Here is a 27,689-nt window from a genome sequence, read left to right as displayed (position 1 = left end):
AATCCCAATTTTGCTACCTTCTGTTCTGGCTATGTGACCTTGGGTAAGTTACTTAACTTTTCTGGGCTCAATTTCCTCATCTGCAAAACAGGATAACAGTGCAGGTGTACTAGGGTTGTTCAGAGGATTAAATGTCTTAAGTGCTTGGCACATAGTAAGCGCTCACTAAATGTTAGCTGTTATCATTTTTATTATTCCCCACCTCTAAGTCAGAGGACGGGAAACTATCTGCAAGTATCCCTGGTCCCAACTAGCCATCCTTCCTCCAGTCTCACTTGAGTCGGCACGCTGTAATTCAGATCACACACACATATCCCCCCAAACACACGGACACACAGAGGTCAGCAGAGCGGCCTCAGACACAGAAAAAAGTTTAATTCTGCTGCGGCGGAGGGTCCCGGCTCCGGCAGGGAGGGGAGGATTTGGTTTTGGATCTTGTTCATGTGGGGGTTTATTTGGGGAAAGAAGGAGGGATAGGGGAGACTCTGGTCCTTCCAGTGGGACCTGCCCGGGAGAGTGTGTAGTGGGAAGAGGTAATCAGGAGAGAGAGGGAGACTGGACAAGATATGGGAGGGAGAAGAGACGGCGGGACAGAGAGAGACAAATAGGGAAGGACAGAGACATAAGACAAAGACGACATAGGGCGGGACAGAGAGGAAGGGAACAAAGGGGGACCCCAAGCCAGACCCGACGGGACCAGGGAGGTGAATGGGGTGGGGGTGGGGGCTTTGGAGGCCGCCGCGGGACAGAATAGGATCTAGTCCAGCCAGATACAAGAAATGGGCCCCTCGCCCCTGCCCCGGTCCCGGGCGGGGGGAGGGGGCTCGTGTCTCAGTGCTGCAGTGTCGGGGGGGCCCTGCCCCTCCCCGCGCTTCGCTGTGTAAGGCACCGGCTCCAGCGAGGTCCGCGAGCGCGCGGGGGGAGGGGCAGGAGGGGGACGAGGAGTCCTTGGAGGAGGGGGGCCCGGCTGCCCGCCCCCTAACTCCCCCGGGCCCGGGGGCGTGGCCAAGAGCTGCAGACGAGGCAGCCTCGCCCCCTTCAGGGAGGAGAAGGGCGCGTCTCCCCCTCCAGTCTGACCACTAGGCGCCGTGCTTTCTCCCCCGAGTCCTGCCCCAGCGTCCGGGTGGCTGGGCGTTTGTCCGCGGCACCCAGGCTTCCCGGCGCCCGCCCGCCGCTCAGACGGTACTCTCCAGCATCCACTCGGTGCTGGTAAAGGCCAGGCGTGCCCTGGCGGAGCCCAGCCCCAGGTCTCCGTCCTCCCCGGCCGCGCCCCCTCCGGCCCCGTCCAGGTGCGGCGTGGACCGGTGGCGCTTTGTCCGCCGGGCGCGGCGCGGGTAACTGTGGCTCTGGAAGAGTGCCCCGTAGTCCCCGTCGAACGAATAGCGCTGCTGCGGCCTCGGCCGGGCCGGGGCCCCCCCAGGAACCAGAGCTAGAGTGGGGGGCGCCGAAGCCGGCGGCCCCAGGGCCCCGGAACGGCTCCTCCGAGGGCCCGCCGTGGCCCGAGACTCCTCCCCAGAGATTTCCTCAGACGGCAGCAGGCACAGCGAGGTGGCTGAGCCGCCCAGGGAGCGTCCAAGGACGGCCTCTGGCTCGGTGGAATCCATCTCGGCGGCGGCGGCGGCCTTCGCCTCGACCGCCAAAGCTGCAGCAGCTGGGGACGTCACCTCGCGCAGCGCCTCGTAACGGTCTTGCGCCGGCGGGGGCGGGGCCTGCGATGCGCCTGCGCCGTTGGTCTGCGAGCACACATGGCTGACCCGCGGAGGCGACCTGGAGGTACCCTTGACGCGGCGGCCATCTCCGTCGCCGTAGACCTTATAGCGGATCATGAGCAGAACGATGAAGACGAGGACCGAGGCGACGATGACGCCCCCAATGGCGATGATCATGGTGCCACCCAAGAAATGGGCCCTCAGTGGGCGGCAGGGCGCGGGATCCCCGGCAGTGGTAAACTGCACACAGCCCACCACTCGCGTGGCCGGCAGTGCAGTGGCCCCGTCGTCGTAGACTGCCAGCACGCACAGGTCGTAGGCGCGGCCTGCTGCCAGATCATTCACCAGGAAGGTCTGGCTGGTGGATGGGATCATCCTGCAGGAGGGGACGGCATCAGCACTGGGTTAGCTCCACTATGAACGGTACCGCTTCATTTGCGTGTCCCCTCCGTGGTGACCAACAGGGAACAAACCATGCATTCCTACCGATATTTCACTCTCTATGGGACAACAGCAGCCATTCAAGCAGCAAATGTACATCCTCTCAGGACCACTGCTACAGGCCACGCCCCTCATCTGCAAGCCCAGACCTCAGAACCACTCCCTGTGGTGTTTCATCACCTGCTACGATAATATCTGCCATTCGTGTTCCCTCGTCTACATATCCTGGACCCTGCCTGGGAGGAGTACTATAGCTTTTAAATCCTGCCCTTAAGGAACATGCCTTCAATGTGGGTCAACTGCCATTCAGAGTCTCTGATCTATAGATTTCCATCCTTGAAGGGGCCCCAATACTATTTCCTGCACGTCCCATCCTCCCTCAAGTGGACACCGAAGTCAACTCACACCCCCTGTCTTACTCCTACTGGGACAACAGATGCTCTTCTAGTTTCTTTTTTCTTCGTATTCCCATCCTTTCCGGGAAACCATGATACAGGCCACGCCCCTCATCTGCACCTCCCACCTTGGGTACATACATCTAGCCTCCTCTGTCTATTTCCAAGCCCCTCAACTACATATTCCCACCCACCAAGGGGACCTGGCTATAGGCCACTCCACTTCTGGTTGACCAATCACTTCCAAGCCACACTCCACAGGGCCTACTACAGATGGTTTCCCTACTGTGCCTGGGACCATGTCCGCTCTTTGCGTGTCCTGCAATATCGATCACCTTGTGTTCATGCTGTGCCCCATACCACCAGAGGTCGTGAAATCATGCCCCCAGGGTAAATTTCATCCACAATCGGGTCAAAGGTAACCAAGCAAGCATGCCACTCTCTTGCTATAGGCCCCTGCCTTCTAATGAGGGCAGTGCAAAGAAGTGGTTATGCCGACAAAGCCTGGGGGCCTGTGTTTGAGTCTCTCTGCTGCCCCTTGCTAGCTCTGTGACCTTAGGCAAGTTTCTTAACATCTCTGTGCCTCATTTCCCCAAAATGGAGACAGTAAGAATTCTTCTGTCTTCTTCATAGAGAAAGTGTGAAGTATGAATGAGTTCACCTACCTAAAGCCTGGCACTGGATAATTTCACCATGATTAGCTTGGATCCCACCCAGTGCTGGCCAGTCACCCTCACCGTGGCTCACACTTTACTGCCAATGGCACTCTTCCCCAGCTGGAAGAGCATTCCCACTAGGCCTTGACCCTCTCCTGTTGGGCACATCTCTTCTGTGCTGTTGGCCACATCCAGCCTTGGCTAAGCCAGGACTGCCACATCCACATGGATTTGTATGCCCAGCACTCAACCTCACAAGCTCCCCTCACCTAAAAATCTCATAGTGGGTCACCAGAGACAAGGACTGTTGCCCAAGACCATGTGGCAGGAGCTCCATCTCCTCTGAAAGGCCACGCCCCCCCCCCCCCCCCCCCCACAGGCCTCTAGCCCCTCAGCAACTTCACATTCTCTCTAACAAGCCACCTCTGCCATCTCTGGTCCTGAAGCCCACCTCAGCTCCCTTATAGCCAGAGCCACCCTTCAAACCAAAAGATTTCAAGTATGGTCCCCATCCCCCCCCCCCACCCATAAAGGCCTACCCGCTTTTCCAACTCACCCCCTGCCTGCCATTTCACACACTGCCCCCCACCCCTTCCAGCCCTGGGCCCCTGGCTGCAAGTCTTCCTCCTCTTCTCATCTCCTCTCCCAAAGAGCATTGGATTCGTCTTGCTCCTTTCCCCCAAAGTAACCAGTTGCTAGGGGCTCCCCACTTTTCAAGGACAGAGGCTGGCTCCTTAAGAAAGCTTCAGCCCATGTGTCTCTAATTGGCTGCAAGACGCAAGCAAGCAGCAGAGCAGGCTTCTGGTTGGATGTCACCTCCACCCCGTGGCAGCAGTGAGGAGGTTAACCCCTGCAGCACCGTAGCACAGGCATCTGCAATGGGGGACAGAGGACTGAACTGTGGCCTTGAGGGGAAAGGAAGAGAACAGGGGTTTGTTGCCCTGCTGGGGACACAGGGCCACCAACATCTGCATACATGCACGGTCCGAGGGTCTGTGAACCTCCCCTCACCGCACCACACAGAGGCTAAGAGTTAGAGAAGAAGAGAAACAGAGAGGTGGAGAGACACAGAAACTAAAAGCTATTGACAGAAATGTATTATCCTTCTCCCCTAATCCCTGCCTGGCAAAAAGTAGGGGCTCGATAAATGTGTGTTCAATGTATAAAGGGCAAGATTAGGAGTTAGAAGGCTTAGGGCTGGAATCCTGGTCACTTCCTCTGTGACCTTGAGCACGTGATTCCCCCCACTGAGTCTCAGTTTCCCTGTCTATAAAAAGGGAAGGGGGATCATGACTGCTTCACGGCAGAGTTGGGAAGCTCAAATGAGATAGCACAGGGCCTAGCACGGAGCAGGGGCTTGGTGCCTCATGAGGACAGGAGGGAGAGACGGGACAGACAGAGGCACAAGCAAGAGAATTGATGGGAGAAAGTAGCCCTTTAATGTCTGTCTATGCTGTACAGATCTGTCCACACCAGGGCAAGGGCTGCTAACCCAGTGGATGGTGGAAATAACTCAGGTGTGTCTATAAAATGGGAGGGGGTATCATCATTGCTTCACAACAAAGTAGGGAGGATCAAATGGTCATTTATATATTTTTCTCATACTTTTCGTTCCCTGTTCTATAATGTACCTGATGTGTTGCTAACAGTGACACTGGTATGGGTTAATCTAAGTGTGTGAGAATATTTCATGTTCCAAAATATTTAACTGACAAGGTGCAGAATCAAGCACCCTCGGCCAGCAGTGACCTAGACCATGAACCCCAGAGAGCAGGGATGCTGCTGGGCACGTTCACTATTATAACTCCAGTGCCCGGCCCTAGTCTGGCTCGTGTGGGTCCTCGACGAAGATTTACTAAACACAGGAAAACCAGAAAGAGATAGGGAGACAGAACTAGAGAGGAGGAGACAGGGCGGGTGAGGGCCCAAGACAACTCCGCATGTCCATCCAGAGAACCACAGCTGAGCAAGAAGGCCAACGGAGTGGGCAGATGGGAGGGTGGGCCCCTGGAGGAGGTAGAGGTCCTGGGACTGCAGCACCCACCTGTAGACAAGGGAGTCATCTGCGGAGCTGTTGTACTGGACCTGGTACATGCGGATGCCGGGCACAGGCCTCTGGGCCGGCCAGCGGATGAGCACCGAGTTCGAGGTGAGCTCGGCCGCCACGAGCCGGCGCTCGGCGGCCGATTCGTTGGCACCGGGTCGGCCGGGCGTGGCGATGTCTGAGGAGCCGGGCTCGGTGAGGGGCGGCGGGGCGGCCGGCGGGGGCGCCATCAGAGGCAGGGGTACCACGCACACCTCCACGGGGGCCGTCGCTTCCCCAGCGGCGTTGGAGGCGATGCACGTGAAGGTGCCACTGTCCCTTAAGGTGGTGATGGTTACATCCAGTGTCCCATCCCCCCGAACCCGGGTCCGGCTCGAGTTCCCCAGCAACCGCCCATCGGGTGCGACCCAATGCACCACGGGCTCAGGGTCACCCACAGCGCGGCACCGCAGGCTGACCGCCTGGCCCTCCACCACCAGGGCCCGGCCCCCCGCCTGCCGTGTAATCAGCGGGGGTTCACACAGGAACTCCTCCTCGGGAATGGACCAGAAGTAGCGGTCGGTGAGGTGCTCCGGGGTGGCGCACGTCTCCAGGTCGTCCTCTCGGGTCAGCCGCCGCAGCCACAGCAGCTCGCAGTTGCAGTGCAGAGGGTTGCCGCCGAAGCTGACCGTGAGCGGCGTGGGCGGCTTCGGCCCCGAACCTTGGGACCTCAGAAAGAGCCCATCGGGGGGCAGTTTATGGAGGCGGTTGGAGGTCATGTCCAGGCGAACCAGTTTGTGCAGCTGCACAAAGGTACCTTCAGCGATATGGTCGATGAGATTGTGGTCCAGCGTGAGGGTGTTCAGGTTCACCATCTGGCCCACAGCCTCCCACGGCAGGGCCTCGAGATTGTTGTAGGACAGATCCAGGTCCTCCACGGTGGACAGGAAGGCGTCGAAGGCAGCTGACTCGACCCGGCGGATCTGGTTGTTGCCGAGGATCAGGTGGCGAAGGTTGCCCAAGCCGCGGAGCTGGTCTCCACGCACCTCGGCCAGGCGGTTGCTGTCGAGGTGCAGGGCGCGGAGGGCGCGGAGGTCAGCGAAGGCGCCGGCGGCCACCTGGCCGATGGTGTTACGGGACAGGGTGAGGTGCACCAGGCTGGTCATGTTGGCGAAGTCTCTGCGGCGGACGGCCGCGATGAAGTTGTCAGTGAGCCGCAGCTCCACCACGCGCCGGTCGATGGCCGGCGGCACGAAGAGCAAGCCGGTCTTGGCGCACAGCATGGTCAGCGTGGGCGCCACGTTCTGGCAGATGCAGCGGCCGGGGCAGGGCTGCCCACGGGATGCCCCGGCCCAGAGCAGCAGCAGAAAGGGCAGGGCGGCAGGTGGCGGCGAGGGGAGCGCCGAGGAGAAGGGGCCTGGAGCCATGGTGCAGAGGGAAGGCGGGAGGAGTGGGGCGGGAGACCTGCAAGGGAACGAGACGGGTTATCCAGGCACAGGGCTTGACCACCAGCCTGGCCACCCACGATGTCCTACTAGAAGTCTGCCTCAGGTCCCTGCCTTCCTGACATCCAGTCTGAACAAAGGCAGGACTGATCATCACCTGGCATGCATTTGTTGTTAACAGACAATATTTCCATGCTGGTTAGTAAATTACACGGCCCTCCACCCCCCACCCCCAGGGTCCTAATCCCAACTCTGACCTTCCTCTAGGAGGCCCAGACCTCTCATGATTTTCCAACCAGAGGGGTGTGGTGACACCTGGCCCAGTCTGGGCCTTCCAGTACCCACTAAATATTTTTAAAAATCAGGGTTGACTAGGGTTTAAGGTTGTGGATTTCAAAGCCATAGTCCCTGGGTTCAAATTCCAGCTCTGACACTTACTAGCTGTGTGACCTCGGGCAAGTGTCTGAACCTCTCTGAATCTCGGTTTCTTCATCTGTAAAATGGAGATAAAAACAGGCCTTACCTCTGTGAGGATTAACGGGATCAATGAACATAGTGTACTTAGAACCGTGCCTGGAACATAAAATGTGTCCAATACATGTTGGTAATTATTCTCATCATGATCACTGAGGGCCCAATATATGCCAGGTACAGAAGTGTGCACTATTATTAAGAGTAAGTGCTCTGAAATCAAACAGACTCAGGTTCAGTCCTGGCTCCCCACTAGCTGGTTCTGTGACCGCAAACCAATGATTTCCCCTAACTAGGCCATAATTTCCTAATTTGTACAACGGGATGACAATCATACCAGCTTTGTTGGGTTGTTGCAAGGGTTCAGTGAGCTCATTCACTGGGGCCACTGAGCACAGGGCCTGACACACAGTAAGTATCCAGTAAATGTTAAGGGGAACCACTACCACCACCACCCCCCCCCACACACACCCTTGGGAGTGGCAGAGGGAATCTGAAGTTAGGAGGCGCTGAGAAAAACACAGCAGTCTCCTTCCCAGTCTTGGGAAGTCCTTCTCTGAACCTGGCTTCATCCTGGGCTCTGGTGAGCTCCCAAACAGCGGGCAGACTTCCACGCTCACATCAGCGGGCACATACAAGGCCCCATACATGCCCACACTCACACACACCCTCACACACTCACGCTATGCCTCTGCTCCAGGCAAAACCTTCCGGCAGGGATTCCCCTGCGGCGGCTGCAGCCCACGACATGTCAGTTCCCATCACAACACCGGGTGGGTGGGGGGGTGAAGAGGGAAGGATGGGAAGGGGGCGTCCCTGAAACTGTTTTCACCCTACCCCGCACCCAGTCCCTTGCTGGCCCACCTCCTAGGGATCTGCAGTTTGGGGCTGTGGCCTGCTGTGGCCCTGATCCTTCAGCCTGTGGGGAGGGGGACCAAGAGAGTCAGAGAGAGAGGGGCAAAGAGACAGGGAGAGACAAGTGGGCAAGGGGGGAGATGCACTGGCAGACACAGAGACACAGAGTCAGAGAGAGAGACAAAGGGACAAAAAGAAAAAGAATCTGAGGGGCGCCTGGCTGGCTCAGTCAGTAGAGCATGTGACCCTTGATCGCAGCGTGGCGAGTTCGAGCCCACATTGGGCAAAGAGCTTAAATAAATAAATAAATAAATAAATAAATAAATAAGGAAAAGAGAAAGACTCTGAAAGAAAGGTGCAGAGGCAAAGAGCCAGCCTGAAACCAAGACAGGCTGGAGCACTAAGAAAGGAGGAAACAGGCAGAGAAGGGCGTTGAGCCCAAGAGATGGGGAGAGGAAGAGTGAGGGAGAGGCGGGAAGTGATCCTAAGAGATTACAGAGAGACCAAAATGGAGGAAGAGCTAGAGACAGAGGGACAGCGCCCGGGCTGGAGAGAGAAAAAGAGGCAGAGGCAGGGCATCCCACCATCTCTGAGCACCCCCTATTAATTTGTCTTGCGATCCTCCTGGGATAAAGCTCTGTATCGAATGGAAAACCTGAAAGGCGGAACTCCTGAGTTGGGAGGCCCAGCTCTGCACCTGCCTGCCTGTGGGGTCTCTAAGGCTCAGAACCCCGACCTATGAAGCAGAAGTGCCCGGTTTGGCCTCCCACAGCTGGGGTGGGACTCGAGTCGAAGGGATAATAACAGCAATGAAAATAGCTAACATTTCTTGAGAGGTAGTGCAGCATTGCAAGAAAGAATCTGGGCCTGGCCGCTCAGGTTCACACCCCAGTTCCCCGTTGCGCGACTTGAATCCAGTGACTTCCCCTCTTTGTGCCTCAGTGTGCTCCTCTGTAAAATGGGGATAATGATAGCACCTACCTCACGGGGTTGTGACGAAGTATAATACACTGTAACATGTTCAGAATAGTTTCTGACAGACTAAACACTACATAAGTGTTAGCACCTATTATTAACATTATCACCATCATCATCATCATCATCATCATCATCATTATTGTATCATTTTCTCTGCCTCTCTCCCAGCCACTAGTCGATCAGTCTGCCAGGAGATCTTCCCACATGCATGCACACACACACACACACAAAATGGTAAACCATGTCGCTCTCCAAATGCAAGGTTCACTTCATGTCACGAAACTCTCTGTACCCCTACTGATATCATCAGGAGACTTCCTTGTCCCAACCACCTGACCCACCCAGAGAGGAGATGCTTCCAGGCCCGAAACCCCCACCTACCACCCATGCCCTGGCTCCACCACGAGCCCTGATCCAAACATGATGCTCCTGATCTTGTTGTCATGGCCGCCCCCTCCCCCCCCCCCCCCCCCGCCCCGGGGCCCTTTTGACACTGCCATACCCTGCCCTGAAATCCATACCAGGCAGGGCTCCAGGCCTCCAGCTGGCTCAGAACAGGCCCAATCACTCCACATCTCTCTCCCCAGCCTGAGGGACCCCACTCACCTCTCTGCAGGGAGTTAGGGCCTGGGCCGGTACCTGCAAAGGAACAAAATGACCTTATTAGCATCCTTCTGGCTCCTCTTTGAAGACCTGCCTCAGAGACCATCTCAGCCAAGGAAGTCCCTGGTGTGATCATTCTCTCAGCCCTCCTGCTGCAGGCTCTGCATAGGCTCAGACAGACCCAGTGAGTTGTTTCTGGAATCCAGGGAGTCTGGGTCTCAGGACTGTTCACCCTCCAAAACCCAGGAGTCCAGGACTTTAACTCTTTGTCCTCTGTGGGCTCAAGAGGCCAGGAACCCCAGCCCCTTCCCCTTCCTTCCACCCTGGTGTGTACAACCCCAGCTTCCTCCTCCTTCAAACTCCAGAGTCAAGGTCTCAGTTTCTTCCTTTCTCAAGACCCAGGAATCTGGCCTCCCAGCAGCCTTCTCAGATTCAGGATTCCAGGCTTCCAGTCTCCTCCTTCCAGAGTTCACATCCTAGTCCTCCAACTTCAAAGAGCTGAATGGTACTGGGGGTAGGAAAAGAACCAGCGGTCCCCATCCTTGCCATTACACCATTGTCACACCAACATGTGTGGACATGCCAAAACCCACATGGGCCCAAGTCTCTACGTCTGGATTTCCATGGACCCACCAGCATGATGTGTGCCCCCCACCCTCCATGGCCTCTTAGCCCAACATGTGGACGCACTTGTGTCCTTGGACCCCCTGGATGGACCCCAGCATACCACGGGTCACACCACATGGGCCCAGATCTCACTGGGCCAAGAAGTGGGGTCAGCCTTATGCCAGGAAGACAGGCACATGTGTGCATACGCCCTGCACATAGACCAATCCCCAGAGACCAACACTGACACATAAATGGACTCACAACATAGACCCACACCCTCAAGGCTGACACAACCTGCACACAACCTGCACACAACCACACATGTACAACATTGACTTTCCCTTGCACATTCATATATACATATGCACACACACAACAGAGAAACCCATGTGCCTTCTTGCAGACAATCGGATACATGCACCTATAAGAGAGAAACACGTGCACACTAGCCAACACACAGGGGCACACACATATAACATATACTCACTTGCACAATCAAAGATACACAGGTGCATGCTTTTAAACGTCCAAACACACTCATACACACTCATACAACTTCACATATCCCCATGAGCATGGTCACAAAACTGATATATCCCCACACCAACAGATGCCCAAATGCACACCCTAGCTGATACACACCTCATACACATGACACAGAACTACAAGCACACACAGACACACAAAACTGATACACAAGCACACAGGCACAAAAAGATTCACCTTGCACAGACATTCTGAGATGTTCACTCATAAGACACATGCTCACACAACAGCCCTGTGAGGGATTTACACACTTCCAAAATGCATACAAAATATTGAACCACGGTAGCATAGTCAACAGATAGGCATAGATTCACACTCACATACAGTCATGAACACACATCCCTCCTGGCCCTGAGGTGCCCCAACCCCACCTACTTCCCAGGCCAAAGAAATCCTAGCATCCTTCCCTCCCAGCACATCCCCCCCAACCCCCAACCAAGGCACAAGCCAGGGCCTGAGGTCAGAGTTCGGCAGGTGGAGTCTCAAAGGGTTGGGGGACTGAGTCCCAGAGCCCCCGCCACAAGGCAGCCCAGAGGTCCCCGGGCCTGGCCATCTGTATGCCGGCAAGTCCGGCCCCATCTGCGGAGATCTGGCGGGCGGGGGGGGGATTGGGGTGGGGTGGGTGGGGAAGGGCTGGGTCTGTGCCCCTCCCCTCGGGCCCATCTGTCCATCCCTCGGCCTCTCATCCCTCCATCTGTCCACCTACCGGCCGCCCATCCCCCCCACCCCCAGCCACCGGGAAGGGGAAGACATGGCCGTCTCCCCCAAGGACCGCTGAGGACCCCCCAATTGACATAGACCGAGGGAGCGGCAAACTCCCCATCCCCCAAAGCCACACAGAGGCCTGGTCCCACAAGGAACGAGCCCCAGCCCCCGGCCGGGAACCTGACGTGGACGCACAGACACACACCCTCGGAGACACACAACCCGCAGACACACACATACACACACACAAATGGACACCAGGACGGGCACACCCGGCTACACAAACCCTCGGATGGACATCCAACCTGGACACAAACACCCAGCGCAGCCAGCCCCGCGCACACACTCGTGGGGGGGGGGGGGGGACCCACACCTGGGCACACAACCCACGCACACACACCTGCACACAGCCCCTCCGATGGGCGCGCGACAGCCCCCCAGACACACAGCCAGAGGAGCAGCCGCTCGGGGGACACACGCGCGCGGCCGGACACAGCACCTCGGCTCGACACCCAGCACACACCCGGATGGCCACACAAGCAGGGCGCCGCACACGCCGGCGCCGGGCACACACAGGGCCGCGCGAGCGCACGCCGGGCCCGCCGCAGCGCCGCGGACACACACTCACACGCTCGCACGCTCACACCCGCGCTCCCACCGGCGCCCCCGCCCGCCGCCTCCCCAGCCGCTGCGGGCCGCGCTCACCCAGCCCGGGGGGGCCCCGGGCCCGGCCCCGCCGCCGCCGCCGCCTCGCTCCGCGCCATGGTGGGGGGAGGGCCGGGGGAGGGGGCGCGGTGCCGCGGGGCCGCCTCCCTCCCGCCTCCCGCCCTCCCTCCCGAGCCGCCGCCGAGCTCCGCCCTCCGCGCCGCCCGCCGCCGGAGCCCAGCCGCCACCACCGCCGCAAGGGGGGAGGGGGCGCCGACCGGAGGGGGCGGGCGGGGCGGCCGCGCAGCCCAGACCCCCGCTCCGGGGCCCGCCGCAGACCCCTCTCCACTGCGGAGCCGCCGACCCGCCCCCGACCCCTCCCCAGTCCCACCCCCAGCCCTGCCGGCTTCCCCAGAGACCCCCAGACCACGCCCCAGCTGGCGTGGGGACTCGGCGGAGATCTCGGGAACGTGTCCCAATACCCAGGGGAACCTCAGGCCATGCCTTACCTCCTTGGAGGACCCAGACCATGTCCTACAGCCACCCAGGACCACAAACCATGTCCTACTCACCTTGGTGACCTCAGACTCTGCCCCATACTCCATCGGGGACCCCAGACCATATCCCAGCACCTAAGGGGACCCGGAGCACCCCCATCAGGGACCCTAAATCATACCATAACATTCAGGTATGAATGTTACCACGCCCCAGAGAGGACCCAAACCATATATCAATATCTAGGGAGACACCAGATCATGTCTTACTCCCTCTGGGGACCCAAACCATATCCTACTGCTTCTTGGAGACCCCAGCAGTGTCCTTCCACACACCATTCCTTGACCCCCAATAGGGACTCCAGACCATGTCTAGTTTCTAGGAGGACCCCAAAATGTCTCTTATTCCCCCTAACTTTCCTCATTACCCCCAGTTAGACCCCAGACCATGCTCCCCTCTAAGGCACCCCTTGGTTTCCAGAACCCCTGATTTGCCCCAGATTCTTTCCCTGCATCCTTCCTGTTCCTATTCTCTCTTTTGGACCCGGGAGACCCTTCCCCTTCCCTGTGACTTCCATGGATACCAGGATTCCTTACTCCCTCCTTGGTTAGACTCCTTTCTTGCCCAACTCCTATTCAATAGCTGACCCCTAGCCCCTCCCCCAAATCCCACTGTCTCTGGCCACTCTCCACCTCTTTCTGAGATACTCACCAGACCCCCAAACCCAGCAAGGCCTCCCCTCCAAATCCACCTAAGCAGTCCCTGGCTCCCTGGCAGCTCAACCCCTTCCAATTTTGGATCCTACTGTATCAAGGTCCTCTGCCAAACCCCTTCCCTAAGTTCTTCCTAGTCACGTCATGGCACAAAGCCTGCCTGCCCCCCACCCCCAGATCAAGGGCACCTCTGCAGAGCCTCCCCTCTAGTAAACCTTGACCCCACTCGCAACCATTAGATGCCCCCCCGAAGGACACTCACAATCCCCCCCTCAGTCTTCAGATTCCAACATCACCACCACTACCACCACTGCCACCTCCCACCCTGGTTCCTGGCGCTCCCTGATGGGATACGGAGGTCCAGGGCTGGGAGCACGGAGAGAGAATAGTAACAACAGCAAAAGTGGACACATGTCCAGCACTGTTGTGCGCCAGGAATGGTTCTATGGGCTTCACATACATGACTTCAGTTAATCCTTCCAGGAGCCAGACGAGGAGGCCCCCTCACATCCTGATTTTACAGATGAGGAAAATAAAACCACAGAGAGGTTAGGTAACTTGCCTCAAGTCACACAGATAAGGGAAAGGAAGGGGAGGGCGGACCTGGGATGGACAGGAGGGAAAAAGACAGGATGAGAAGATAGATGAAAATTAGAGAGACCGAGATCCTCAGAGATAGGGAAACAAAGAGCCTGAGCCCAAGCAGAGAGCCCCACCCCCACCCCACAGACTGAAACTCTGGCCCCGCCCACCTCTTGACCTCTTCCCAGAGCTCTGGTTTCCCTGTCCCAACCAACCATGATCTTTCTACTTCTCCAGTATCAGTTCATCACAGCTCCTGGGGTCCTTGCACTCTTTCCCCACTGTAGTGATTCCTCCTTTTCATCCAAGTCTGAACTCAAATGCAGTCGCTTCAGAGAGGCCTTCCTTTCCCAGCCCCAGTTCACACCTGCACCCCTACCAATTGTCCTCATGTCTGCAGGTTACTCTGAAATACATAAAAAATAAGATGGATTGACGGAAGGGTTGATGGATGGGTTTATGATAAAGCAAGTAAAACATTAATGGTAGAATTTAGGTGGTGGGTATATGGGTGTTCACTGTAAAATTATTTTCAACTTTGCTGCCTGTTTGAAATCTTTCATAATAGATGTTGGGACGTGAGCCAGAGGACTCTCCTAGAGACTAAGGAGGCAGCAAAAGCACAGTCCCAACAGGTCCCACTATTTCTATCTATCACATCACCTCATTTTATTTCCTACATGGCTTGTTAATCATCGTGTTTGCTTCTTCGCCTCTTTACTGTGTTACTTATCTGCTTATTGCCTATTGTCTAGTCATTGATCTATAAGCCTCCTGAGGGGAGTGGCATGGGCACCACTTTTCTCCGGTGTCCACAACAATGAACGGCACCCAGGAGGTGCTCAGTAAAGACGTGTTCTTGAATGCCTCTTAGGAGAAGGCCTGGGAGCTGGGCCCACTCCAGACTCACTGCAGGGGCCACACTCAGCAATAAACATAATGTCCCAGCCTCGGGTCACTGGAAGGGAAGGGGGATACCCCGGGGTGGGGGGGGGGGGCGGGTAGAGAATGTCCCCTAAGGTCAGGGAATGTGAATTGGCCTGAAAAGAGGACAACAGGTAGAAGTTTCCCTCTGCCTTGATTCCTGACCCAGATTTTCTAATAGAGACCCAAAACCATTCTCACACTTCCACAGTTCGGCCCCGCCCCCATGCCTAGGTCCACCCTGTCTCCAAGACTCCGCCCAAAGCAAAACTCCCCAGCCCTTTCTGACCTAAGTTTGCCCCTCAGGCCTAGGTCCGCCCACCAATCCCCCCACACTTAGCCCCTGCACTCCCCCCTGCACCTTAAACTCCACCCCAAAAGCATCTAGCTTTCAGGCCAGGCACTGGTCCCTTTTGCCTAGTCCTTTTGCCATTCTCAGTTCTGCCCTAAATCCCGTTTCTTCCTCTCCAACATAAGCCCTACTTTCCTTGAAGGTTAGCAAGGAGAAGTGCCCCCAGGGAAAACCTACAGCCTGGATTTAAAAATTACGGAGCCTGGATCTGCGGAAGCCCAGGAGAAGGTTGGTGGAGAGAAAGTGGTCCCTAGTTTGTTTGGGGGCCCCTTGAAGGAGTGGCCCCAAAGCTAGAGCCACGCCCCATTGTGCTGACTCTCCATTGGATAGTGTATTCTGTTATGGCCTCTCTGATTGGTTCCCCCACAATCCCTCTAGCCAAACCTACTCTGCATTGGGCAGTCCCTAGAGCCACCCTCTCTGATTGGTCCTTGCTTTCCAAACTCCCTGCTCCTGATTGGGCAACTCCTCGTACATGCTTCTTTCTGATTGGATTGTTTGCAATCATGAGCCTGGATGCCGACAGAAGTTCAACTACGTGGGAAGGAGGAAGAGCTGATTCCTTAAACCCCCTGCCTGAGAAAGGGAGTGGCCATTGACCACCAGATAGCCTTGAGTTGGAAGTTTTAACTGTACAAACCACTACCAGTGGGACTTCAGGCAATTACTTTTGGCTTTGCCAAAATTTTTGCCTCAGTTTACTCATCTGTAAATTGGGGATAATAAGGATGCCATCTTCATAGGGTATTGTAAGGATTAAATGAGTTAATACCTATAAAGTGCTTATGGAAGTACCTGGCACATAGGAAGCCCTCAATCAGAGCGTTAACTGTTATTAATTTGATCACGTAAGTGCATGACCTTGGACACGTTCTTTTGCCTCTCAGACCTCTGCAGGAGGGCAGTTGCTTGGCCTCTTAATTGAACGGCCCCTCCTATCCCCAGCCCTCTTCTTCCATCTCTAGCCATCAGAGACAGAGGCCATGATCAGAGGGAGAAGTAGAGACGTGCCTGGCCAGAGATGGGGTGGGGAGGGCACCAGGACGGGTGTCAGAGAGGAGCTCAAATCCGCCCCTCCCCCAAATGCTGGCAGGGGGCGGAGAAAGGGGAGCGACTTACCTTTGCAAAGGGCTGGTCCAGTCTGGAAACAAGGGGGGCAAGTGTTGAGTTGAGCGGAGTGGTGAGGGGGATGGTGTGCTCTGGCGGGGAGGGCTGGGGAGGGCTTGGAGCTGGGCTTGTGGACCCTCCCCCAGGAATGACAGGGCTGGGGGAGGGGCTGCCCAAACCCAAGGTCATTGTGTCATTGTTTCCATGGCAACGAACACCTCTCAACAGGGAACCTGGAAGGGGGGGTGGGGGGTGGGGAGGGAGCTCCCACGTCCCTGGATTTGGGGACAGAGGGAGGAACAGAGACCAGGAGGAGAAGCAAAGAGAAAGAAAGGGTGATTTATCTCTGTGAAGACCTGCCCATCTCAGAACTCTCGGAGCCTGGTACACCGTGGGTGCTCAATAAATGTCCCTCAGGGACAAAGAGAGCCTGAGAGAGTCAAAGGCTCAGAGATGCCAGAAGAAAGAAAACTCTCCAGACTGGGGCGGGTAGGGTGTCCCTTTCCTGCCCTTCAACCTCATACCCCTCAGGGGTCCCCTGAAAGTCCGGGATCCTCTCCCCTACCCCAGTCTGGGGCCCCCAGGCCTACCTACGCACACAAACCACTCACCCCAGCAACTCCCTTGAAGCAATTACATTTGATCCTTTAACAACTTTTCTGCCTTTAAATTCTTCCTGCCTGGGGGCTCACTGAGGAAAGTAGCATTCGGTGCAGGCTAATGTCTGATGCCCCTAGAGCCGGGGGTGGGAAAGTGGGAGGAGGGGAAATGGGCACTCGGCCTCGTTTTTCCTCTCAGGAATCCAGGTGTCCTTATTCCCCTTGGGAGTGGCCCCTCCTGGATTCAGATATTTTCCCATTCCTCCAGGAAACCTAGCCCCCCTTCCATCCTCCCACCCAGCCACACACCCACACACCCTAGAAAAACCTACAGGCCCCTCCCTTTCTGAGAAATCGGGATCCTCTTTTCCTCCTGGGACTCACGGCCATCCACTTGGTCTGCCTGCCCTCTGCTGGCCCAAGGCCGGTACTGCAGGGACTGTCGGCTAGGGCCCACAATGAGAAACAAACTGAGAGCTGAGGATCTCTTGAATTTTAATTTCTTTAAATTAAACTCCTCCTGCTGAGGAGTTCTTGCATTTTAATTTCTTTAGGGTTTCGGATGTTCAGGTCCTTAGGGGTCCGAGTCCCCCGTCTCTTCAGGAATTCAGACATGAGGATTTCAGTTCCCCAACCCAGAGGTCAACGAAAGAAAGACAACTTCTCTTGGAGCCAGGCCTCGGTGAGGTCTTCAGTGGTGCGGATTTCAAACACCTGGGCGGGGAGAGGTCTCAGCGTTGAGATCCAATCAGGAACTCAGAGGGCGAGCACGCTGGCCCCTTCCTCCCTCAGAATTGGGAGTCCCGGACCCTCAGCCCATCCTCCCTCAGACCTGGAAGCCCAGACCCTCCCCCTCCTCCTCCCTAACACTGGGGAGCCCCAGCCCCAGGCCCAGACCTTCGTGAGCTCCGCCGTCTGCACCAATCTGTTTTTACTCCCCGCATACATCATTTGTTGCTCAGGCTTGCAGCCTGCATGGGAAAAAGGAGAAGGGAGCATAACTGGGGGACCCAGGTTATCACTAAGGCCCTAGCAACGTCATACAGGCCCTGAAGTTTTTCTAAGGGTCTTGGGAGCTGTTCCAAGGTGGTCTCTTGAAGCTCTACTCAGAGCTTTGGGACTTGTTCGGGGGCTTGCTAATCCGAGGGTTCCTGGAGATGGTTTAGAGGCCAGACAGGGCTTCTAAGGAAAAGGAAGAGGCTAACTTGCTTATACACCTTGGGACTGAGGAGTATGGGTGGATTCTTAAAGAATCTGAGCCCCCACCCCCACCCCCACCCCGCTGCCCTCCCAACACCCACACACCACACACACGCACACACCACATGCGCCACACGCTCCCGTACTCACAAAGTCACGTATACGCACATTCACACAGTGCCCGCTCACACGTACCTGCACCCACATACACACTCTCACATGCCGCACACACAGCATCTAAGACCCCCCCTTATCAGGACAGGTGTCAGCTGTGTCTCACCCACGGGGCTGGAGAAGATGAAACACAAGGGGTAGGACACTCGGCCGTCCTCGTGCACATACTTGTAGCTGTAAACCACGAACCTACACCAGTGAAAGGGGATTCAAATTCAATACTTCGGCCTGGCGCCCGGGTCCAGGGCCCATTGCCTGCCGGAGCCCACAATCTTGAAATCTTGCCTGAGTCTGAGAGCCTAGGGTTAACAGATGAGACCCAGGACACTGGCCTCAAATGCAAAATGAAAATCAAATAGGAGGTGCTTGTTCGATTCACAATAACCGATGACATAAGTGCTATTATTATCCCCATACTACAGATGGGAAAACTGAGGCCCAGAGAGGGAAGGTCACTTACCCGAGGTTCTGTGGACAGAGGAAAGATTTGAGCCCAGGAAATTCAGTGCCGGAGTGTAAGGGCTCAAGCACTGTGCAGTACTGTCCAGAGCTCTAGATCTCTGGCCTGAGACTAGGGCCAGCCACATAACTTGCCAAGCCCAGTGCAAACATGGGGCCTGTTGTTCTAAAGGCAGGAGAAAGGCTGTTCTTCTTCTGCAGTCTGTCTCCAGACTGACTGTGGTCTTTCTGTTTTTTTTAAGTTTACTTTTTTTTGAGAGAGAGAAAGCATGTGTGAATGGGAGAGGGGCAGAGAGACAAGGAGACACAGGATCCGAAGCAGGCTCCAGGCTCTGAGCTGTCAGCACAGAGCCCAATGCGGGACTCGAACCCACAAACTGGGAGATCATGAGCTGATCTGGAGTTGGATGCTTAACAGACTGAGCCACCTGGGCGCCCCGTGATTACAGTCTTTTCACGTTTGCTACATAAAGTCAGGCTCTCTTGGGCATGAGCACACACGCAGGGGAAGTACAGATGCTTGCAGACAAATCCTGGAACTTGTCATGCAGGGGGCGTGTGCCAACCTTGACCCTGACTCTGACCCGCCCCCGACATGTGCACTCAGGCCCCTGACTGGGGCAGAGGGCAGCAGCACTCACTGGGTGGCAGTGACCAGGGGAGAAGCTGTCCAGGGCTGGAGGAGGGACCATGTGTGAGCCAGAGGAGGCTCCGAGTCTCCAGCACATGCTCCATTGTCCTATCAGACCCTTACACAAAACACAAATTCAAAGGTAAAACCATAAAAAATTTCCAGATGGCAGGCAGCCGCAGAGCATTAAGCCCTGTGTTCGAGGGGCACCTAGGTGGCTCAGTCAGCTAAGCATCCAACTCTTGATCTTGGCTCAAGTCATAATCTCACAGTTTGTGAGTTCGAGCCCCACATCGAGCTCTGCATTGACAGTGTGGAGCCTGCTTGGGATTCTCTCTCTCCCCCTTTCTCTCTGTCCCTTGTCTACTCTTGCTCTCTCTCTCTCTCTCTCTCAAAGTAAATAAACTTAAAAAAAAAAAAAAAGCCCTGTGTTTGAGGCTTCCCTTCTGTGGATGAGGCCCAATGTGACTATACTTGTCAGATACCTAGGGAGCTGATCCTGGCTGAGATCTAGAGCCTGAGATTGAGGGTTGCAATCCCGGGGCACCCAAAATTCACCCCAGTGGAGATGAAAACTCTAAACGGACTAGATTTCATAGAAGGGTCAAAGAGCTCCTCCATACAAAAAGCACCAGCCTCGTGTGGCTTCGCACAGGATTCCCTCCAATCGTTAAGGGTCAAATAACTCCTCTGCCGCCCCAGATATTCTCGTGCGTTGAAAAAGGAAAATTGTTTTCATTTTTTGTTTAATGAAATGCAATAAGGAGACCAAAATCTAACAAAGTTTGTACCCAAAGAAAAAAATAATCCAGCTCTAATGTCACGTGACTGTCAGTCTAAAACTCTGCAATAAACAAAAGGTCCTGGGGTGTGAATTCGTGGCCTCAAACACGGATCAGAACCCGTGATTGAGACAGGAATCCAAGGGGCCCCTCTGTCTGTTCCTTCATCATCACCCCTCTCCCCCTGGCCTGACCCTCCCCTTCCTTCCCCCACAATACCTCGGCTGTCTCTCTGGCAGCTCTGTTTTTAGTTCCTCTGGAGAAATGTTCTGGGGGGGGGGGGGTGGGGAGAAAAGACTGACATTAAATAAGCACTTCCAAGCACTTGCCAAGACACTGGTCTAAGAAACACACATAGATCAACTCATTGACCTTTCCCACAATGCTGTGGGGGTAGGTTCTGTTATTACCCCCACGTTACAGGTAAGCAAACTGAGGCCCAGAGTTGTTACGACACCTGTTCAAGGTTGCAGACAGCGAGCAGCAGGATTCAGATTTGAACCTGGGTTCAAATCGTAACCATTTGCTGCACTGCCTTTCAGAGGACCTGAGAGAGCCCAGCTCCTGGCCAATCCCCCTCCCGTCGATCAGCCCCAGCGTCAGCCTCCAAGGGCCACCCTCCCCCAAATTCTTACCGCGATACTATGAAGTAAGCTTTATTATCATCCCCATGTTACTGATAAAGACAGCGAGGAAAGAAAGGGTGGGCTCTACCCTTTTACAGGATTTCCACTCGTTGTTTTTTTTTTGTTTTTTTTTTTACTTCTCTGGAAACTTTCATTTAAGTGCCAATAAAATATCGTCACCGTCATCATCATCATTTCACTGAGCCAGGCCTTCTTCTAAACCCACTACAAGGATTAAATCATTGAATCCATAGACAACCCTGAGTGAGAGGGACCGGTATCCCCATTTCACAGATGAGGAAACAGACCCATGCAGGTGAAATCTCTTGCCTCGAGTCACAACTGAGCGGGAACTTGACCCCCAGGCCTTTCTGGCCCCCAGTGTCAAGCTCTGAGCATCAGCTCCAGCCCCCTGGCTCTCCCACCTGCAGTCCCACCCTGCACTTCTGGGGGGGGGTCCCATCCCTCCCAGCCCCTCACCTGAAATTCTTCCTCCAGCACCACCATCTGCCGGTCCTTGTCCACCTTCACTGGGGAGGGATGGCACACAGGGGTTAGACGCCCCTTCCATCCGCCAGCCCGTGACACTGGCGCAGACTTCGTTTGTCCCCACCCCTTCACCCATCCTTCCAGGGGAGAAGATGACACTCACTTATTATGGCTGCGTTGTCCGTCTCTTTTCGGAAGCGAAATTGCCTCAGCTTTTCCTTTAGCTCTGGGTCCACCTCGCACACCACGAGGGAATCAGACTGCCAGAGAAGCCCAAGAATAGATGTGCTGACCTGGACCCAGCCCCTGTCCCCTTCCCCAAACCTCAGTTTCTCCACTAGTAAAGAGGAGGGCCCTGACGGCTCATAGGATGCTTCTGTGAACATTAGGAAAAAGTGTCCTTTCCTTAGGGCAGACGCTGTCCCTTACCATGGACACCCTTGGGGTGCAGAGTAGAGGCTGGACTCCAGCCCTCTCAGCAAGCACACTTGGGGAACGGTCAAGGGGACCCAAGGATCTGCCTGCCTGGGGCTAAACCCGGAAATGGCATCTCTCTTCCCCCCAGCCAGGCCCTTTGCCACAGGGGTCACCCTCCTAGCCCCTGACCTCTATCCCCCAGCCTGACCTTCACCCAGGCACTCTCCCAGCCCCCAGCCCTTCCCATACAACCCCCGGCCCCCTGACCATGACTTTTCTGTCCACAGGCCTCTTCTTTTCTCAGTTCCGCTGTCTTCTAGGGGTGGGGACCAAGGCTTCAGGGGGCGGGGTGTGGGGCAGGGGAAAGGTTTCATCCACCACCACATCCTGTTTATGCCCATTCTGGGACAACTGTCTCAGAAGGCCCCTCCCCTTCCTTCCTTCCCCTCATCTGCCAGGACCTCCCAGGCTTTGCAATCACCTAGACCTGGGTTCGAATGCTGCCTTGCTGTGTGGTCCTAGCTAAATAACTTCGCCCCTCTGGTTCAGGCTTCTTGTGAGGATAAGATAGCTTCGCATACCTCCTGGTATGGTGGGCACACTCAATACAGAGTAGATAACAGTGAGCTCTTTAACTCCTCCCCTCCCCCAGGAAGCTTTCCTGGATCTCTCCCATCTGGAATATTTTAATTCTGGAGCAGAAAAGGGGGAACTTAGGGAGGTTTGCTAATCAAACTGTCATTTGTTGTGCTGATGGGGAAATGGGAGGCTCCACAGAGCCCAGGTGATGGTGAATTTTTTGCCTGCCATTCAACCTCGGGGGCCTAATAATCGGCCCTACAACAGTGGTGTTCAATTCTGTCAGACCGGTACCCCCCTTTTTTCTTAAGTGCATTTTGTGTTGCCCCTTTCCCACTCTGAAATGAAATTCCTGGGTTATGTAACCTACTTATGTACATAAATTCCTCCCCCCAAATCAATATAATGTCCCGTCATACAAAGGAGAAATAAAAGGGAATGTAATGTATGGGAAAATTCCATGTATTTCAGTGAGAAAATATAAGCAAACCAAAGAGACTCTTCATAGGGGTACCTGGGGGGGGGGGGGGGTTCAGTCAGTTAAGTGCCGGACTCTTGGTTTCATCTCAGGTCATGATTTCTCAGTTCATGGGTTCGAGCCCCGCATCAGGCTCTGTGTTGACAGCGCTTAGCCTGCTTGAGATTCTCTCTCTCTCTGTCCTCTCCCTCCACTTGCTGCCTCTCTCAAAAATAAATAATCATTTAAAAAAAAGAATCTTCACAGGTCCCAGCTCCACAATGGCTGGCCCGCTGTGCTGGCCCCATGGACAAGTGTAGTGAACAAGCTTTCCTCAAGCCCTTCCCTGGGCACTGGTTCCCACCCTGTCCCATCTGCTTACGGGTCTCACTGTGGCTGTCCTCCCTCTCTCTGCATCACCAATGTTCCCACCCCCACTGGATCTTTCCTCTCGGCCTCCGTGTGGGGTTATGTCTTCCTTTTTAAACACTAAGAATCCTATCTTCCATCCAGCCACTGCCCATTCATTTCCTTCCCTTTTAGCAAAACTTCTAGAAGGAATCGTCTACGCTCACTGCCTGCAGTTCCTCCTCCCAATTTTCTCTTCAACTCTCTCCCAGCAGATGGTCACTCCTGTCCCCATTCCCTGACATACCCTTGTCAGGGCCACCAATGACCTAAAGGTCAATTCTCAGTCTTCATCTGTCATGTGCTGTCGGCTGCACGTGACACCGTCCATCACTCCCTGTGCCCTGATACACTTTCTTCCCTTGGCTTTCAGAACAACACCCTGGCCTGGTTTTCCTCCGAGTCCTCTAGCTGCTCCTTCGTGGCTTCTCTTGCTGATTCTTCCTTTTGACAGTGGGGTGTTCTAGGGGCTCAGTCCTTTGTCCCTTTCTCTTTTCTATTTACCTTCCTCGCCTCCTGATCTCATCGTTTCTCAGCTTTCAAAGGGGACACCCTAAGTATTTCTCCAGCCTGGCCCTCTCCCTGAACTCTAGACTCCTACATGCAGCTGCCCAGCGGATGTGTCCACCTGGATCTCAGTCATCTTTAAATTTTTTAAAAATGTTTATTATTTGGGAGAGAGAGAGAGAGAGAGAGAGAGAGAGCAAGCAGGGAAGGGGCAGAGAGAGAGGGAGACACAGAATCGGAAGTAGGCTCCAGGCTCTGAGCTGTCAGCACAGAGCCCGATGCGGGGCTCGAAGTCACAGACCGCGAGATCATGACCTGAGCTGTAGTTGGCCGCCCACCTGACTGAGCCACCCAGGCGCCCCATGGATCTCAGTCATCTTTAACCCAGCTCATCATACATCAGAACTTCCTGGTTCTGAAATTCAAAATGTAACCAGAACCTGCCCACTTCCCACCCTCCCCACCACCACCATGGCCTGTACTCTGGTCCTGCCCAGCAGCCTCCTCCCTGTCCTCACTCTCCCAGCAGCCTCCTCACTGTCCCCCTGCTTCCCCTCACACAGTCTACTCTTCTAGAGTACTCTCTAGGACTGCTAGAGGGATCCTAATAAAACCCAAGGCATACGACATACTTCCTCTGTCAAAATCCCCCTATGGTTCCATATTATTTGGGTAAAAGCTAAAGTCCTTACGGTGGCCTTTATCTGCCACCACCCCTCTTCAATTACCACTTGGACCTTGTCTTCTATTACCGTCCTCTTTGCTCACCCCACTCCAGCCACGTTAGCCTCTTTGTGGTTCTGCAAATAATCCTGCCACTGTACCTTTGCATTTGCTGTTCCTTCTCCCTGGAACCCTCTTCCCCTTATGGTTTATCCTTTCGTTTCCTTTTTTTTTTTTTTTTTTTAATGTTTACTTATTTATTTTTGAGAGAGAGAGAGATTAGGGGAGGGGCAGAGAGAGAATCCCAAGAAGGCTCTACACTGTCAGTGCAGAGCCCAATGCGGGGCTCAAACCCATGAACCGTGAGATCATGACCCATGACAGAATCAAGAGTCAGATGCTGGGGTGCCTGGGTGGCTCAGTCGGTGAAGCAGCCGACTTCGGCTCAGGTCATGGATCTCACGATTCATCTCAGGTCAGAGATCTCCCGGATCTCTGTGCTGACAGCTCAGAGCCTGGAGCCTGCCTCAGATTCTGTGTCTCCCTCTCTCTCTGCTCCTCCCCTGCTCTGCCATGTCTCTCTCTCTCAAAAATAAACAAACATTAAAAAAAAAAAAAAAAAAGTCAGACGCTTAACCAACTGAGCCACCTGGGTGCCCGAACCCCTTCATTTCTTCAGATACCTGTTCCAATCTCATCTGATCCAAGAGGTCTTTCCCCATCGAAAATAGTGCTGACCTCATCACTCCATCCCCTCAGCTTGCTTTATTTTACTCCATAGTACTATCACTGAGTCACAGTGTATTTATTTATTTATTGTTTGTGTCCCCTCAACCAGAACGTAAGTGTGGGGCGGAGATATTTGTGTGCTTTGTTCCACTGTTGAATTTCTAGAACCTTGAACAGCACCTGACACGTACATATTAGGTACCTAAGTATTGTTGGATGAATAAATGAGTCTTTGTGTGTGTTTCAAGCACAACTACTCTATAGGGTGTGAACGTTTTTGCTTAAATGTAAGGGTAGTGGATGGGGTTTGTGATATCCCCTACCCTGGCATGAAATGACCTTTTCTCACGCCTTCCTTTCTGTCTGGCTGCTCCTTTCCAATCTTCGAGACTCTCGATTCCTTTGCTTAAACCTTAGGTGTCCCCTTCTGTCAGGGTTCTGTTGGGTCCTTGTCTCCATTCACCCTCATGCCCTCTCCAGGCTAGATCGCTAACACCCACAACTTCAGTCACCACCTCTGGTGATCCTCAAATCTTGGTTCCCAGCCCCAATTTCTCTCTTAAGCTCCAGACCCAGGGCTATGCAGCCTCCTGGCCCCTGCTGTTGGGTGGCCCGCACTGGGCTCAGAATCTTCCAGACCTGTTTTGGGAGGCACCACCAACCCCCAATGCCCCAGCCAGGGACCTTTTCTTGGATTTCACCCTCTCTCCCCATCTGCAGCCAGCCAGTCCCAGGGCAGGTTCACTCAGCCTCCTGGGCATCCCCCCCCCCCCCCCCGCCCACGTCCACACCCCCTCCCTTTCCTAAAGTCCCCCCTGGTGCAAACGCCCCAGTCCCACCCCAAAGGCCTCCCGAGACTGAAGGCCCCCAGTTTTCTACTTCCTCCAATCCATGCTCCATATGAAAGCCAGAGCCATCTTTCCAAACCCGCAACTCACCATGACTCTCCCTGGCTTGAAGCCCTTCCATGGCTCCCTAGTGTCCTCAAGACAAACACCCTCAAGCGGCCAAACACCTGGCCACAGCTCATTTCCCACCGCTCCTTGCCTGGAGTTCTACACTCCATCCACCCCGACCGCATTTTCTTTGAGTTCCTCTAACAAGCCATTTCTCTGTCACCTTCTGGGTGAGGGCCCCCGCTCCGCTTAGTCACCAGATCCAGGAAAGTTTGTGGAATGAACAGATTACAATAGTCAAAGCAACAACTCCCATTTGTTGACGGCCTCCATTGTGCCAAGCGCTTTCTACGCATCGTCTCTTTCAATCCTAGTCCCAATTGAAAGACGAAGCAACAGGCTCAGAGAGGGCTGCGGTGGTAAAAGCCGAGACTCCAGAAACCTGAGCGCCAACTCGTAACCTGGCGGCTCGGCCCAGCTGGGCCCAGGCCTCAGGCCGGGCGTGCAAGAGCGGCGGGGAGGCCCGCCCGATCACCAGGTTCAGGAATTGTGACTTAGCTAGCGGCTGCCGAGGGAGACGCGCGCGAGACTGCCCCCTGCGGGCCGGGAGGCCCAATCCCCGGCTCCGCCGCGCCCGTTGCCCGTGGCAACGCCGCGCGCGCCCCGCCCCCTCCCCGCCCGCCGGCCCCGAGGCCCCGGCGGGGCCGCCTGCCCGTCAGCCCCGCGGCCAGCCAATCCCACCGCGCAGGGGGCGGGCCTCTTGGGCCTCGCTCAACCCCCCGGCGCTCCCCTCTCCGCCGGGACCCCGCCTTTCTCCGCGCACACCTCCCGCCCTTCGGGCTGCCCTCGCCGCCCGTTGGCGGGCGCGCCGCTCGTCACCGCGGCGTGAGCTAATGCCGGCGCGCGGCGGCCCCGGCGGGGCGGGGCCAGGGGCGGTGACGCACGGCGCGGTGACGCAGCGCGACGGCGGCGGCGGCGGCGGCGGCGGCGGTGGTCGGTGCGGGAGGAGGGAGGGGAGCTCGCGGGCCGGAGAGGGGGCGACGGCGGCGGCGGGGGCCCGACGAGGCCCGAACGGCGGCAGCGGCGGCTGAGGCCGAGGCGGTGAGTCGCGGGCAGGGCCGGGCGGCGGCGGGGCGGCGGCGGGTCGGGGCGCGCCGGGCTCACCTCAGGGCGCCCCAGGCCGCGCGGGCGGCCCCGCCCCCTCAGGGACCCCGAGCCGCGGGGCGGCGGCGAGCGCGGGCCTCGGGGGTCCCGGCCCTCGAGAGAATCCCCCAGCCCCGACCCTCGAGTCGCCCGCCGGGGCCGCTTGGGACGCTTCCCTCCGAAACCCTCCTCACACCCTGGGGACCGCGAGGGGCCGGGCCAGGGGACCTTCCCCGCGACCCCCACCCCCCGCAGGTCTGCCTCGGACACCTCCCAGGAGGGCGTTCCCATGGCGCCCCGAAACCTGCCCCCGAGCCCCCTGGAAACCCGCACCCCTCCTCCGGCCCGGAATCTTTCCGAGAGACCCCCCCCCCCCTTACCTCCCCACAGTCCTGTCCACACACCGGCGCAGGTCTTGGAAATCTTCCTCAGCGAACCCCTCCTCTGGCCCCAGATCCCCCATCCTCCTCCTCCGTCCAGAAATATTCCCCGGAGGCCACTCCTCGTCTATTCCAACAATGTGTGTCATATCTCCTCCCCGAGCCTCCCTCGTAAGCCCTAAAAATCTCCTGCAGTCTCCCGGAGAGCCCCTCCAGACCCCGCACATTCCAGAAATCTCCCCCAGACACCTACTTCGCATATCCCCACAATCTGCCCGGACTTCCCTGTCACACGT

At 56.0% G+C, this 27,689-nt stretch overlaps 3 protein-coding genes across 17 annotated transcripts in view; 1 reads left to right on the top strand and 2 right to left on the bottom strand.

Moving 5' to 3' along the window:
- Positions 1-355: 355 nt before the first annotated feature.
- On the bottom strand, positions 356-26,014 carry LRFN1 (leucine rich repeat and fibronectin type III domain containing 1). Of its 12 annotated transcripts, XM_019432020.2 has the most exons (6): positions 12,142-12,396; positions 9,495-9,612; positions 8,820-8,946; positions 7,108-7,162; positions 5,246-6,688; positions 356-2,085 (listed from the first exon to the last, which is right to left on the bottom strand). In XM_019432020.2, exons 5-6 carry the CDS (start codon positions 6,649-6,651, stop codon positions 1,176-1,178), a joined length of 2,316 nt encoding a protein of 771 aa, XP_019287565.1. In that variant the 5' UTR covers positions 6,652-6,688; positions 7,108-7,162; positions 8,820-8,946; positions 9,495-9,612; positions 12,142-12,396; the 3' UTR covers positions 356-1,175. The 12 variants fall into 12 exon arrangements, with proteins under 12 accessions (XP_019287565.1, XP_019287561.1, XP_053761932.1 ...); XM_019432016.2 differs by lacking the exons at positions 8,820-8,946; positions 12,142-12,396 and adding an exon at positions 25,913-26,014; XM_053905957.1 differs by lacking the exons at positions 8,820-8,946; positions 12,142-12,396 and adding an exon at positions 25,913-26,014 and having other exon boundaries at positions 9,580-9,612.
- On the bottom strand, positions 17,332-26,386 carry GMFG (glia maturation factor gamma). Of its 4 annotated transcripts, none has more exons than XM_019432033.2 (7): positions 26,094-26,386; positions 21,378-21,474; positions 21,206-21,255; positions 20,319-20,368; positions 18,334-18,416; positions 17,751-17,824; positions 17,332-17,567 (listed from the first exon to the last, which is right to left on the bottom strand). In XM_019432033.2, coding segments are annotated over exons 2-7 (330 nt in total). In that variant the 5' UTR covers positions 21,379-21,474; positions 26,094-26,386; the 3' UTR covers positions 17,332-17,495. The 4 variants fall into 4 exon arrangements, with proteins under 4 accessions (XP_019287578.1, XP_019287576.1, XP_019287575.1 ...); XM_019432031.2 differs by lacking the exon at positions 26,094-26,386 and adding an exon at positions 25,913-26,021; XM_019432030.2 differs by lacking the exon at positions 26,094-26,386 and adding an exon at positions 21,899-22,017.
- Positions 26,387-26,833: 447 nt separating this feature from the next.
- Positions 26,834-27,689, top strand: part of SAMD4B (sterile alpha motif domain containing 4B) — a 38,564-nt gene continuing 37,708 nt past the window's right edge. The window contains exon 1 of the mRNA XM_053905959.1: positions 26,834-26,971. The gene's annotated coding sequence lies outside the window, so the exon portion shown is untranslated. The remainder of the gene's footprint in view (positions 26,972-27,689) is intronic.

Source organism: Panthera pardus, unplaced genomic scaffold (assembly GCF_024362965.1).
Source record: "Panthera pardus isolate Hobbes unplaced genomic scaffold, ASM2436296v1 HiC_scaffold_18, whole genome shotgun sequence".
Lineage (NCBI taxonomy): Eukaryota > Metazoa > Chordata > Mammalia > Carnivora > Felidae > Panthera > Panthera pardus.
Note: the sequence above shows the minus strand (reverse complement) of the source record. Positions and strands in the feature narration are given on the sequence as shown.

Bases quoted from the DNA above. Each gene is read 5' to 3' on its own strand.
- LRFN1 (XM_019432016.2), bottom strand. From the start codon at position 6,651: ATGGCTCCAGGCCCCTTCTCCTCGGCGCTCCCCTCGCCGCCACCTGCC. The intron at 2,086-5,245 runs GTGGGTGCTGCA...CCCCTCCTGCAG, and splicing joins GATGACTCCCTTGTCTACAG to GATGATCCCATCCACCAGCC.
- GMFG (XM_019432031.2), bottom strand. The intron at 21,256-21,377 runs GTGAGTGTCATC...ATCCCTCCCCAG, and splicing joins GGACAACGCAGCCATAATAA to TGAAGGTGGACAAGGACCGG. The intron at 20,369-21,205 runs GTGAGGGGCTGG...CCCCCCCCCCAG, and splicing joins TGCTGGAGGAAGAATTTCAG to AACATTTCTCCAGAGGAACT.